General features: G+C 43.9%; 1 protein-coding gene across 2 annotated transcripts in view; it reads left to right on the forward strand.

Annotated features, from left to right (window-relative positions):
• The first annotated feature begins 4,801 nt into the window (after nt 1-4,801).
• Nucleotides 4,802-13,797, forward strand: part of ptch1 (patched 1) — a 61,342-nt gene continuing 52,346 nt past the window's right edge. The window contains exons 1-2 of one of the 2 annotated variants that reach the window (XM_088076629.1): nt 4,802-4,966; nt 8,335-8,527. In XM_088076629.1, coding sequence (XP_087932755.1) covers nt 4,964-4,966; nt 8,335-8,527 — 196 coding nt within the window. In that variant the 5' untranslated portion in view covers nt 4,802-4,963. Of the gene's footprint in view, nt 4,967-6,341; nt 6,921-8,334; nt 8,528-13,797 lie in introns of those variants that run through there. The other variant, XM_042488180.2, reaches the window with a different exon arrangement.

Raw genomic sequence — 13,797 nt, forward strand, 5'->3', positions numbered from 1 at the left:
GCTTTGTTTGCATTCTCTCACTCTGTCTTTCTGCTGTTTTCTTCCTTTTTGTCTTTTCTTTCAATGCACTTCACTGAGAGTGGATTTAAATGTGTCTGCCTGACCCCCCGCACCACTCCCCCCATGATGGCTGGCAAACACTGCTGTCCTGTCATTTCCATTCATAACTACTCAACAAGGAAGCGTGCAGATTTTGGAAAAAAAAGTGCATGTACATGTACAAGAGAGGTTTGTAAGAATGCATAGTTTGATACTGTTGCCAGGAGAGAGTAAGAGAATATTGTCCTTGATTTGTGATGCAGTCAAGAAATATGATAAATGGAAGTTAACGGCTGATAATCTTTAAAGGTATTAGCTTTGAGATTTATGAGAAGTCTCCATATATCATGAGAATTAACCTAACTAGATGGAGACCTATGTTTTGACTTAACAATATTAGTGTGTTGGCACTCTACTTAAAACTGTAATGCACCTGCAAATCATAAATAAGCGCATGCACTTAATATGGTTTTTACACTTTTCCTCATGGTCCATGAAGGGCCAACGATTTCTTGATTAAGTTGCTGCTGGATCAATGCCCAATTCCTCCTGCTCCTAAATGAATACTTCATCTCCTATAAACAGCATAAAAGCATTGCTTTTCTGCCCTCTGTTGAAAGTTTCAAGGCTGTTATCAGGCACTGTGTGGTTTTTGCACCTGTTACCACACTCCAAAAGTGATTTCACAGGGTCCACAAGTACACTTGTGCATCAGTGCAGCAAGGTGAGAAATTAAATGGCCGAGAGTCTACATATTAAGATTTTCAGGGGAGCAAATCTTCAATTTGATTTCAACCCTACTTGTCATATTTTGACACATACTTGGACAGAAACCAACGGTGTGATTCAGATGACACTGAGGGCAGTCTTTTGTGCCATATCTTGATGCCAAGTGTCAGCGAGGCAACAAACTATGTAGGGTTAGGAGAAGATTGTGGTTGGCTTTTGTCATGTCAGTTGATGCATGTAACAAATGATTCACAACTGATTTACTAAGAGTGACTAACAACTGATGTGACAAAATAATATTAACTTTCAGTTTCACATGGGACACAAACAGTGGTCTCTTAGGTCAGAGTCCTGTGCTTGTTGGACCAAACCACTGATGCTTAGCAGACATTTGCACTCAATTCTTCACAGCTCCCCCTGAACGTGTCAGTGGAGGCTTTCATGGGAGCCAAGCTCCCCTTAGCTTCCCCATAATTCGAACCATGCATGGGCCTACACACAGACTTGCACTCGCTGGATACGCTCGTCGGCCAGCAAGGTGAGGAACGTTTCCATCTCCTTGATCGACTGCGACGTGGTCTTTCTGGTTACGAAATGACGATTTTGTCTGATCAATCACTGGTCTGCAATGTTTCACATCACCTTTTAGTACCCGGTTGGCTTCTTTTTTTTAACCCCAGGAGAGCAGGTACCAGGTACTTTTTTCTAGTGGAAAACCAAAAAAGGAGAGCAGAGTAGAGTAGGTACCATGTAGTGAAAACACACCATATGTCTTACAGCAGAAATACATGGGCCATGGCCACAGCACATCACGCAGGCAGAGTGGAGCCGAGTTACACACCAGCTTGAGTTTTATAAGAGATTGTAATGGGGTGTGATAGGACCCAAATGCAGCACAACAGAGCAGGTGAGTAGTTGGTAATTACGTTTTTTTCATCTTTTGGCAGGCTGAATGGAGCAATGGTGAGTATAATCAGGTGGCAGGTAAGTAGGGACAGTTATCAGTTCTGGGGTCAAACAGAGTTTGTAGAGGGACTGGGGTGAGCTCACGTTCACAGGTGATAGTTCAGAGTTCAAGTGGGGAAATTGAAAGTGGAGCGGACTGGCAGGTGAATGTATCAGGTAAGTTGCAGAAACACTTACAGCAGGGAGCTTGTGGGAAAAGCAGAGACACCATAGAGGGGCAGGTAGGGCTTGTGGTCAAGGAGGAAGCAGAGTTGGTGTCAGGCAGCGGAGCAGACAAATCCTGTAGGAGCAGGCAGCAGGATCAATGAGGACAGGCGGGGAATTGATGTACCAGAACGCTAAACACCAGAGGCACTCACCCAGAAGAGATGTTTCGCTCAGTGAGAGGCTCTGGAGACCGCAGGAAGGATTACGATCTCTTTTGACGGAGCAGAAGCAGTAGAACACCACACAACCACAGGCAGATAACAACCAGGAAGTGCAAAACTTGTGGTCAGAGATAGAAGGCTGTTAGGTTTACTGGGGCAGAGACGAGGAGAGGTGGTCAGAGGCAAGCCGAGCCAAAACCAGGAAAACAGTCTGAGAGTAAGTGCTAGAAGGTCAGGCATGGAAGCAAAGACAATCTAGAAAAGAGTGAGTAGAGTGAGGCTGCCTTAACCAGGTCGGTCCCGTTCAGATACAATGACCTCTTTTTCAAGGGAAGCCTGGCCAAGACAGCAGCCTATAAAAGTTGCAACAATTAAAGACAACTAACACCAACTCACACAACAAAACAAATAAGATACATACTAGTTAAAAGCAACAGGATTAAGACTCAGAATTTACATTAAAACAAGAACAAGTGTGATATGTAGCTGCTTCAAAGTCTCTCACACGGTTTTTACATGAGATGAGGAGCAGCTGAGAGCCTCAGGTTGAGGTGATGAGGCTGATGAGGCTGATGAGGCTGAGCGGCCAGGTGGAGGGAGAGGTGGGGGTGGAGTAAGAAATCCCACAGCAGCGGGAGAGAGGCAGAGCAGACTGTGACAGAGATAATACAGTTGGTTATGGAGGATTTGGAAGCATATAGACTTTCTCAACTGAATTAATCAACAGCATCACTTTAGCATTGATTTGACTGATTTTTTAATTTGAAATGTAAAAACACCCACAAGTTTGCTCTGCTGCCTTGGATTTCTTTCAGTACAATAAGGTATTCATTTTTGTCATTTTTAAACAGATTGTACTTGTTTTTAACACAATTATATGTAGTTTTTACCTGTTGGAGGCTGCAAGCTGCGTGTAGAAGGGGAAAAAATAGACCAGCCACACAAAAAAAGAGTAGAGCAGTGCAGTGCCCCTGAGGGCAAGTGCAGTTTCAGTAGATTATAAAGGTTGTGGTCTGCTGCGGGGATACCGTTACTATAGTGTTGTGCTATGCTCATGTTCCATGTATTTTTGTCTTGATAATGATAATATATATGATAATGCTGAAAGGTGCATTGTAGATCTGTACCTAATGCCAAGGGCTGCTACTGCCCAAACTTTCCAAGCAGCACTGTTTTGATGCCCTGTGAGTGAGACCAGGTTGAAATCTTATATCCTTGCTAACAACCACAAAAGACCTCTAAGTTCACCACATAAACCAAAGGCTCAAAATAACACACTGAAGATTTTTCATTTTTAAGAGCTTTAGGAATAGTGGAGTTTAAATGCTGGTATTTTCCTGAAGGAAAGGTCATTAGGCCATTAAATTAAAAAGGTATACTGGAAATCTTCCTGTGCTCTGCAAGTTTCAGAAAAACCTGCTCGTTCTAAGATATACTGCAAAAATATTGACATTTGGTCTTATGGTGGCCCTCGAGAAAAGGTCTGAGTGTTACCAAAAATATTGCAATTCGTCCTCTGGAAGTTATGAATATAGCTACAACCATCATCATAGCGGAAACATACAGGCCTGAATAAACTCATTGACCTTGTTCCTCACACAAGTCTGAAACCCAAGCTATTGCCTGCAATCACAAAATTAAAATAAGATGATTTGGAAAACATTTCTCTCTATTTGGTATAATTCCTAAAGTGAACAATTAGTCCATCTGATCCATATTAGCACATGATGCTAAATGAGATTTTAAAAAAAATGGAAATATGCTCATGTTTGGTCAAGGATGTTTTGGCATCTTATGTGCACATGTATTTCATTAGTTCACACAGATGCTTGCAATATAATCTCCCAGAGCATTTTACTGGCATATCTTTACAGCCTCTACACTACAGTATTCGAAGGGGAGGACCATTTTCCACAATGACCTGCGGCACTTTGATGGAGTCCTGCAGCGTTACCGTCATGACAACAACTTGAACATGTCTAGCACAGAGATGGTGTTCCACTGAGACAAGCCTGGATCTATTCAGGGGCATTAGGGGGCATTGCAGACTAACTTTGTCCCTTTAGATACTTTTTTAGTCTCAGAAACCACATCAGGGATATCTGATGCCAGTGAAATGATATTATTGTTGCAGTGACTGTTGTGGTGGTGATTCCACAGAAAAATCAAAATATTGATGGGACTGAATAGATAACCTTGAGGCCAATCCAAATAGAGCAATAGAGTTAAATGTTGTGATTTATGCTGCTGACCAAAAACCTACAAAAACAATAGATTTGCAAAAAGAGTGCATTCAGGTTGATAATTTGAACACAATGATGGTGGTGGTGGTGGTGGTGGTGGTGGTGGGGGGGGGGGGTCTACACCTAAATATGTGTTATGTGTGTGCATGCCTGTTATATTTGTGTGTGTATGTGTGGGGGGGTATGTGTGCATACACCTGTGCATGTACAGGTGTGTGTTTCATAACTGCAACATTTTTGTACAGCGTGTAACTTTGCTCTCTTTCTCTCTGGGCGTGTATGCCTCTGGCTCATTGACTGAGTGAGAAGATGCTGCTCTGCATGGGTTGGTACTGTTTACAATTTTGGGCTAATCACGTGACAGTCAAAGGGTCCTGCCTATGGAGCGAATGGGACCACCCACGTGGCCAAAAAGGAACAGCCATGTAATTGCGAGTGAACTTTTTCCGACGCAGAGCAGGATGACTGCGACCAAGACGGATTACAATGCGTCTCTGTTTTATGCTCACAACAATAAGATCGGTTCGTTGTGTCTTCATCATAACTGACACGTTTCGGACTCCACGGGGGGCGGATATCACGGATTTGTTCTGAAAGCTCTCCCCACCTGGACTGAAGATGGTAAGTACGCGGCTGGCAGCCAGACGAGAGGCTGAGCTGCTGAACTCGGATGGTCCAGGTGTGAAGTGTGGGCTGCTGATAGACCCGTACTTTAAGTCCATTAAGTGACTGCACACAATTCCTCTGGTTTATTTTTACTGTTTTATTCTTCACATTCAGGGTTGACAGATAAGTCTAAATGAAATGAAGTGATTTAAAAGTTTTTCGTGACTCTTAGATTATAGTTTCAGCTCCTTTTCTCAATGTTCCGGGGTCTCGGGGGGTTTTATCTTAAAGATAACTGACATTTTGTCAAACATATGTTGCTCTGAACATATGAAAACGCTGATGAATAAGTCTTTAACCTGGCAACATCTGTTTACTCGTCTTCTGGCAGAAAAGTCTGCAGCACGACTCTCCCAAAGAAAAGCGTGGTTAACTAATAAAAGCTGCGTAAAGAGACATTGTCAGACAATATAATAGTCCGATATAGATGATTAATGGAAAAGATTTTGATAAATTTCAGGTGGCTATTTGACTCTCTCTCTCCCTCTCTCTTTAGATATATATAAATATATACTATATCAACATAACATACAGAAGATAAATAAGGTTTCCCATGCGTGAAAACGCGCAAATCACACGTCTTTACTATACTGTCTTTTTTTAAAGTTCATCAACATTTATCAGTTATTTATGTGTAATAATTCTATCATAACATGATTATTTTGCATATGTTGTCGGTTTTTTCTTCAGACTGAGATGTAGTTGAAGATGGACAAACACCATTGCCAACTGAGCAATTTTATGTTTGCTCAATCATTGTGACCTTTTCTTTATTAATCAAAGTCCCAAAGTTTTGTATAAAATTGCACATGATAAAGACCAGCCTGTATTCTGTAGAGGAGCTGACATTGTAACGACAACTTATTGTAGGACCTCCCCTCGAACTGCTGTAATTTGAGGCTCAACTACCACCATCATGGTGGTGGCAGAAAAAAAAAAATCTACGTTAAATACTGCAGTTCTGACATTCCTCGGCCCCCTTCAGACGCACAGAGCGTGCACCCGGCCTCAGACTTCAGCTCCTCTCTGGGAAACGCTTCTTTCTAGCGACAGGGCGCTGTGTGGAGACCCAAAACACCAAACGCACCGAGCGGATTTTGCTCCCAGCGAGCCTCCCCTGAAGTTGGAGATGCACACATGAGGTCTCCCCGCCTGGGTGGTCTCTCTACTTTAGTGAGCTGTTGCTAAGCAGCTAATAATAGTCGTGTTTGCTGAGTAATTTTTGCCCTTCTGGAACCAATCAGATGCAAGAAAGTCCTGCAATCTGACAGCCCTAGAGGCGGGATCTCGAGTCTTTTTTTCTCCTTTCACCCCTCCTCCTCCTCTGCCTCCAAATGGAGAGAGGTCTTTTTCTCCTCTTCTATTGAATCTCAGAGTTGGCCGTGACGCGCGGCCCAGGGGAAGACCACATAGATCTCACCAGAATGCAACGACCATCGAGGTTTCTAACCCGACGACTTGTGTATGGGAATCACTTTGCGAACCTCGCTTTTTGAGAGAAACTCACTTTTTTATTTTGAAGAGACACGGTGAATGCGGTGAAAGCGGTGGAGACCTCCGGATCGCGAAATGTTGGGATGGAAGGCGCAGACTTTGACTCGCCGTCTCCAACCGGAGTATGAAGTCCTACTTCACGGGTGTGAGATCTCCGAGAGTGAAACTTTGTTGCCTTGGGATATCGCTACACGCTTTCGGGGAAATACTATAAAGTGGGAAACGATCTCGCAGTCCCCGCAACATGGCCTCGGCTGCTAATGCGCCCTCCGAGCAGGAAAACAGAGACCCCGATCGGCCGAGGATAACGCGGAGGAACAGGGGGGACTATACCCGCAACACACCGCTGGATTTGGAGTATTTGCAGCGGCCGAGTTACTGCGATGCGGGCTTTGCTTTGGAGCAAATCACCGAGGTGCTTATTTCTCATCCTAACCGGGAGAGAGCTTATGGTCTTGGTTTCATTGTATTCGCCCGAAAAAGTGGTCAAACTATGTCCAGTCGCTGCTAGGTAACGGGGCGGGCTGGGTAGGGGGACACAGGGGTAAGGCAAGGTTGTACCGAGCTGAGTTTACGAGTGCAACATTTCATCTGCAGCTTCAGTTTTAGGATGTGAAATAGTATTTGCAAACACAACCAGGCGATTGTTCCTAATGCAACATCCCAACCTATAACGGTCTCAGACAGGGCAAAACATGCAGCTCTCACTCACAGTCAACACTGACTGTTTCATAACATCCAGCTCTCTCTGCTCGCGAGCTGCTTAAAAAGTTTTTAAAAATGGGTTTGCATGACAGCATGTAGACTTGGGAGACTTAGCGTAAAGAAGAGAAGTTAAAAAATCCATGTGGCTGCCCTCTTCCGTTCACAAATATTGTGAGTCCCCCTGTGATGGCTCCTCCACTCCCCACGCAGGCCGGAACACACGGGCTGCTGGACGGGGAGTGCAGTTGTGTGTGGTGGTGTTTGTGGGTTTCACCACATGCACCTTTTCGCAGTGTTTGATATCAAAGGTTGATGTTAGGGCTGTGTTAGTGACACATTACTCCCAAAATGTGGAGTATGAAGTGATCTTTCAGTTAATTCACAGGGAACATGTGAGAAATGTGCATCCAAAGCAGGATTTTAACACCATGCTGCCTGTATTTTTGCATGATATCCATGTGCAATAGAGACACGGAGGAGGCTTACTATCAAAAGTTAACCCCTTTATATACCTCCATGCGCTCTGCAGAGTCAAGCTGCAAACCTATTATGAGCAAACTCTTGACACCCCAATGTCAGTCTGTGTGCATTAACATCCCCATAACTCATCACCGCTGCAGCGAAATGACAGAAATGGACCAGGCTGTGTGTGTGGGTGACCTGCAGGGGATGAAGATATCTTCTCCTTAGCATGTCTCCTGCTAAGGTTACAGTTTATACGTGTTACTGATATGACAGAACCTGTGGCTCTCACTCTGGGGAGCCCTTTGTGGTTTCTCGGTGGTCGTCAGCAGAATGTATATTTCAATCATCACAAGTTAGCAGAGGGAAACAGTGAATGGTTTATTATTTCTCTCATTTTCCACAGAGCCGTTATTATAGATATATTTGTAGTCTTATAGTGATTCATAACAGCTAGTCTGATCAGATGAGGCTCCTTGGGTCAAATTGTACCCCATAGTTTGTATATTTCATGACTGTTTGACTTTTGGGACCTCCTGTAATCATTTCTTTGACTGTATAACAGGGATTTTCTCATAAAGCTCACAGATGAACCTGTTCAGGTAAGTGCAGTGTTTTATGTTTGAACTGACAGTAACATTGGGAATCTTGTCTCATTGTAGGGGAAGGCGACGGGGAGAAAAGCACCTCTATGGCTGAGAGCAAAGTTCCAGAGACTTTTATTCAGGCTGGGCTGTTACATACAAAAGAACTGCGGAAAGTTTTTGGTTGTGGGCCTCATGATTTTCGGAGCTTTTGCTGTGGGCTTAAGGGCAGCTAATTTGGAGACAGACGTGGAGAAACTCTGGGTGGAAGGTAAGACATTCTCATTTCTTATTGGCTGCTTTTGACAAGTTGTACATTTTTTTTCCATTTTTGCAGTGTTTCTGTGTTTATAAGTAAGATGCTGGGACTTATTATTCCACATCTTCTGAATTTATACAATCTGATATTGCATGTTTGAAACAGCATGGGATGGTTTAGATTGGAAGAAGAGAGAGGTTTGTGGATGCTACTAAACAAGCCAGGGGGATTGTTTATTGTTTAGGCCCTGGCAAGTAGCCAAGTGAAGCTTAAAAATGATTTGATTTATCCAAGCATACTGCTCAAGCTTCTCAAACTAAGTTAGATGCACACACAAGATGTGCAAGAGGAGGCTTTAACTGCACTCAGAAGTAAGGTTGTAATTAAGTTCATAAGCAGCTTTTTGGGTAGAGGAAATTTTTGTCAAAGCCGCCATTTTGTGAGAGTGTGTGAGTGTGTGTGTGTGTGTGAGTGTGTGTCTGCCTGCCCCCAGCAGTTGAATGCTCAGAGACTGTGTGTGGTCCCGTTTTGGACAGCTCTCAACTTTCCAAAAAGATTTGTCTCCGGCTGCAGGGAAAAAGCGGAGTGAGGACAGGAACTCGTGTTTGTGGAGTGGATAGGCAGCTCACTTGTTGTCATTCTTTCAGAAACAACTTATGAAGACTGAATGTTTTTAAGGAAAAAAGGGAACTGTGCGTATGGGTGGTGCTTGGGGGGTAAGGGGAAGGGGCTGTGCTTTTTTCCTTCCCTTTGATCCGCATTCCTGCACTTAGGGCTAGAGTCGGCTGTCGGAGTCATGAATGGAGGAGCAGATTTTGCTGCTGAGAAAGTAAATAAGTGTTTTTTGGTCATGGAAAAAAATAAATAAATAAAAATAGTACTTATATGTAGTTGTTGTCACATTTGTGAGGTTGCTTTTTTGTTTTAATGCCATTTTAACTCCCCTCTCTCATATAACAAAAAAATACAGCTCATAAGATCAAACATTAAAGCAGACTGATTCCGGCACAGATCAAACACCCCACACCTCCTCCCTGGGTTGGCTGTTCTCTCCTTGCGTGCTGCTGCAGGGGTCTGACAGACAGCGTGTTCTTCTAATCTGTGGCGCAGGCGCAGTTGGCAGCGGTTTAGGCAGAGGGGAGTCTCCTCAGTACAGGACTCCTGATTGTAGCCAGAGGAACACACTGTTTTCACACCCTTTTCACATGTCAGACCACGGTCATGTGAACTACGGTGAGCGGCACCATATGAAACTCAATGTTGCTACAGACTGCAGAGTGCATCCATCCTTTGTAGACTGGCAGTGCTTGAATTGATCAAAAAAAAAAAACATAATTACTGACTGTTTTGATAATTAATCATCGTTTCACAAATGAAGTTTGATATCTGTGATTGCTGGAAACAGCTTCTTTTTTGTGATGTAATCTGCGTTTTCTGTTTCTTATCTTTATGAAACAGGAAGATCTTTGTGACAACAAAACAAAATAAGAAATTGACGGGTTTCCCTTTTGGGCTGTGGTAACTTTTGATTTATATTTCTCTTTATTTACTCTTCCGTGTCACACTATTGCCCTTCTGGGAGCTCTTCTGGAAGTAAGGTATTTAGCCATTTTTTGGCAAACATTTTATTTGGAGCATATTGAGCAAACAGAGAAACAGCAGAAAAGTACATTATGCTGCAGTAACGGTTGGTGTTTTGATACTTTTTCATACTTTGTGGCACTTAATAAACTTACGCTTTTGAAAACCATTGTCAAAAATTCAAGTTGGCCAGAGATGCTTTGCTTCATAAAGCAGAAAACTACAAAGCACATTCAAAGTCTACAGGACATGATATGTCTCATACTCAAAAAAAATATCATTTGGATGGATTTTTAGAAAGTTATTTAGATTTGTTTTGAAGATTTACTGCTTTTTTCTTAGTTTCCTATCATTACTAATACTTTTTTTGTGTACGTCAGACAAAATCTCTCAGTTCAGGCCCTTGTAACTTGTGACTGGTGTTTGCCGTTATTCTTGTTTGTGGCCTAAAAGATGAAATAGGTGTTCAAAAACTATCCACCAGCCATAATTTGCTGTTTGCTGCAGCACTGCTGGCATTAAATCAGATTCACTTGCACATAACTGGTGATTAAATTGTTACATGGACTGTCTTTTTGCTTGACCTGTCTTTAAGTGTTTTGTCTTTCACTGAAGTTGCAAGACTTTTTACGTCTCTTGCATGATCTCTTGTCCAGCACCCAGTGTTTATCGTCTGGATGTGCGTGCTTTTGTAAACTTTTCACTGAAGTTGCACCATATAGTTTTGTCAGAACAGGCTAGCTTTATGTTGAACCCTGACAGTTGAATTAAACTTTGGTAGACATTTACAACACATTCTCAAACTGGCTCATAGTGATACACATAGACCTGCTCACACACACAGACACTGACAAAGAGCCTGGGCTGCGGTGGTTTCCTAGGTCCCGGTACGTGAGGGGTTCCAGATGTTGATAGGGAGAGATCTGTTTGTTTAGATTAGACTGCACAGCTGAGGGATAGATTAGTTCTGCCTGGACCGTGGAACGCTGTGCTGGGCCGTGCTGGGGGACTGGCCCATCGTCTGAGAGGAAAAAGAGGAGAGAGGAGGAGAGGACAGAGCGGCTGTTTATGTTTCATTTGGAACTGCCCTCCGCAGGTGACCCATGGACGACCCCGCCTGGAAGCTGTGTGGCCTGTGGACGCACGCATGCACACACACACACACACACACACAATACACCCAGCTCATATTAGATCCTTCAAATCCTTTACAATCAACTGGAGCTGCATTTTCACGTCGGTGATCTCATGTCGTGTCTGTCGTCACCTGCTTTTTTGCAGCAGACCACCATTAGCTGCGTACCGGAGCGGGCTAGTGTGTTTATTCTACACGCCGTCACGTGCCGCAGCTTTTGCAGGGATTGTCTCTTCTCACACAGTGCTCACTCAGCACTGTTTATAAACACTCAGACACAGGAAGTTCTGTTTATTAGACAAAGCGACAGAGACCAATGGGGAGTGAGACGCATGCCTGCACAAAGAGGCGATTGTGTCAAACCTCTGAGGATGTATGGGGGTTTGTGTTTTTCTAAACATATAAGGAGTGATAGTAATACTTTTTAAGGTCTCTCTTCCTGCCCAGACCACATAAAACGATAGTGGTGTGACTGCATCCACACACTGCAGATAAACGCTGTGTTTATGTCCACTGTGGCACTCACAGGAAATAATTGGCTCAAACAGGAAGTCGTAGTATTGTGGTCTTGTATCTCGCTCTCTCCCCACACACAAATGTGGCTTGCCGCCCTCTGTGCGCTTTCCTCAACGTCAAAACACATGGCGAGGGGTTCGACTTCAGATACATCATCCTCAGTTTCAAATTGCAGATGATTCGACATGATCTTGCGATGATTAACTCTAAGCCACGTTCAGGGAGCGGAGGCATACAAGAGAGGAATAAGACCCCTTTAGAGTTCCTCCTGGCCACAAATGGAAAATGGAGCCATCCCTTGGCATTCTGGGTTAAGGCAAACATAGGCCAAATTGTAAAGAAAATAGCAGCGCCGCCTGCCTCTAATTAAAACAGTATCGCGTAAACATTGGCTTTCCTGTAGGACGGCCCCTCACTCTTTCACTCTGTTTTTGTGCTAAGAGAGGGCCGGCTGGAGATGTGGCTGTGGTTGAGGGGCTGTGTTGATGGGTGAGAGAGGGTACGGGCAGGAGAAAATTTGGAAATGGGGCTTTTGAAGCTCAAGCTCCGGGCAAGGGTTGAAGTTGAAACTGGGGGTAAAGCAGATGAGACGGAGCAGTACTGTAATCTGGGCTGAGATGTGGTTAGCCCATAGCTTTAGCATCAGCCAGAGAGAGAATGGGGCCCTCAGCATTCAAAGGATGTCTTTTGTTTTCATGGTGGACACAGAGATATGTGTGAAGTTGAAATGAGTTTATAGTCCCAAGATTTATGGCCTGGACTGGGACAGAGGGTGTATGGATTGGAGTCTGAAGGCTACAGACTTGAGGGGAGGCCCCAAGTCCTGGAGGGCTTTCTTGGGGGACATAAGTGTAGAGGCCAGGGGCCACGGGGGTAGACCCCTGGGACCCTGAGGTCATCTCGTAGAGGCCCTGCTATTTAAAACCTCACCTGATACTCACCCTGTGGCCTGGGTGCAGAGTGAAGACTCACAGCAGAGGGGATGGAGGGGGGGTGGAGGATTGGTGGGGTGGAAGAAAAACAGCAGAAGTCTCAGCTGTCACCATAAACTGTTTGTACATTCATGTATATGCATTTGTGTCTGCCCGTATAAGTGCATCTCATGAGCCAGATGTTGTAAGGAGACTACCCTCCTGTGTCGTTTTATGAATTTGGGTTTAACCTTTTGACATCTGTCCTCCAGCAGAGGGCAGTGAATCAAATGTAATTTTCTTGCTTTCATTTCAGAATAACTGTATAATAATTCAAACAAATATCAAACTTCTGCATTAATGCGAGTGATCAGTCCTGCTGTAATGACTGTTGAAGAATGACACGACAAAGAGGAGGCAAGCTAAAGTCATACTCCCCAAATGTTCATTATTATTGTTCCTCTGCCTGCAGTTTATCCCTGATATCAATATGGTAACAGTTAAATGGTGCCAATCCATGTTTGTGTGCCTGATTTAAAGTTCAGAATCAACCCTGATAGGACTGATTTTTTTTCTTAAATGACTCCCTCCCTTTCTTCCATGTCTGTTTTGTATCTAGTGTGATTAAGAGCTAAGTTGACAGAGTTGGTGGTTGTTTTGTTGTTTTGCTGGTAATGGCAGCAGAGAGGGGAGCGGTATAATGTTAAGTGCATGCGGAAGAAGCCTTGACATCCTTTCTTGTGGACGAAGATGAGGAGGAGGAAGAGGAGAAGGAGGAGGAGGAGGAGGAGGAGGAGTGCCCTGAATGTGGCGTCTCCACTGAGAGGATTGTGGTTTGCATGATTGAATTATCCAGCTTTTGATGTGTATGGGAGCACTGATACATGCATGGATGCACGCGCACATACGCACACATTCTCATATGCAGAAAGGCTTTGGAGTTTTTTGGGTTCTGTGAATGAGTAGGTGGTTGACCAGGGCTGGCATGGCAGGCTATTTTCATGGGCCTCTCCTTTGCTATTTTCTCGTCTTTTTTCATCTGTTTTCCTCCTTTTTTTCTTTCACTCCGTCCATCACACTCCATCTTCGACTGCTTTCATTCAGCAGCCGCAAGCAATCAAACACACAAATGTGCCCAC

The sequence above is a fragment of the Plectropomus leopardus genome, chromosome 4, assembly GCF_026936395.1.
Source record: "Plectropomus leopardus strain MGB_pleo_1.0 chromosome 4, ASM2693639v1, whole genome shotgun sequence".
NCBI classification, from domain to species: domain Eukaryota; kingdom Metazoa; phylum Chordata; class Actinopteri; order Perciformes; family Serranidae; genus Plectropomus; species Plectropomus leopardus.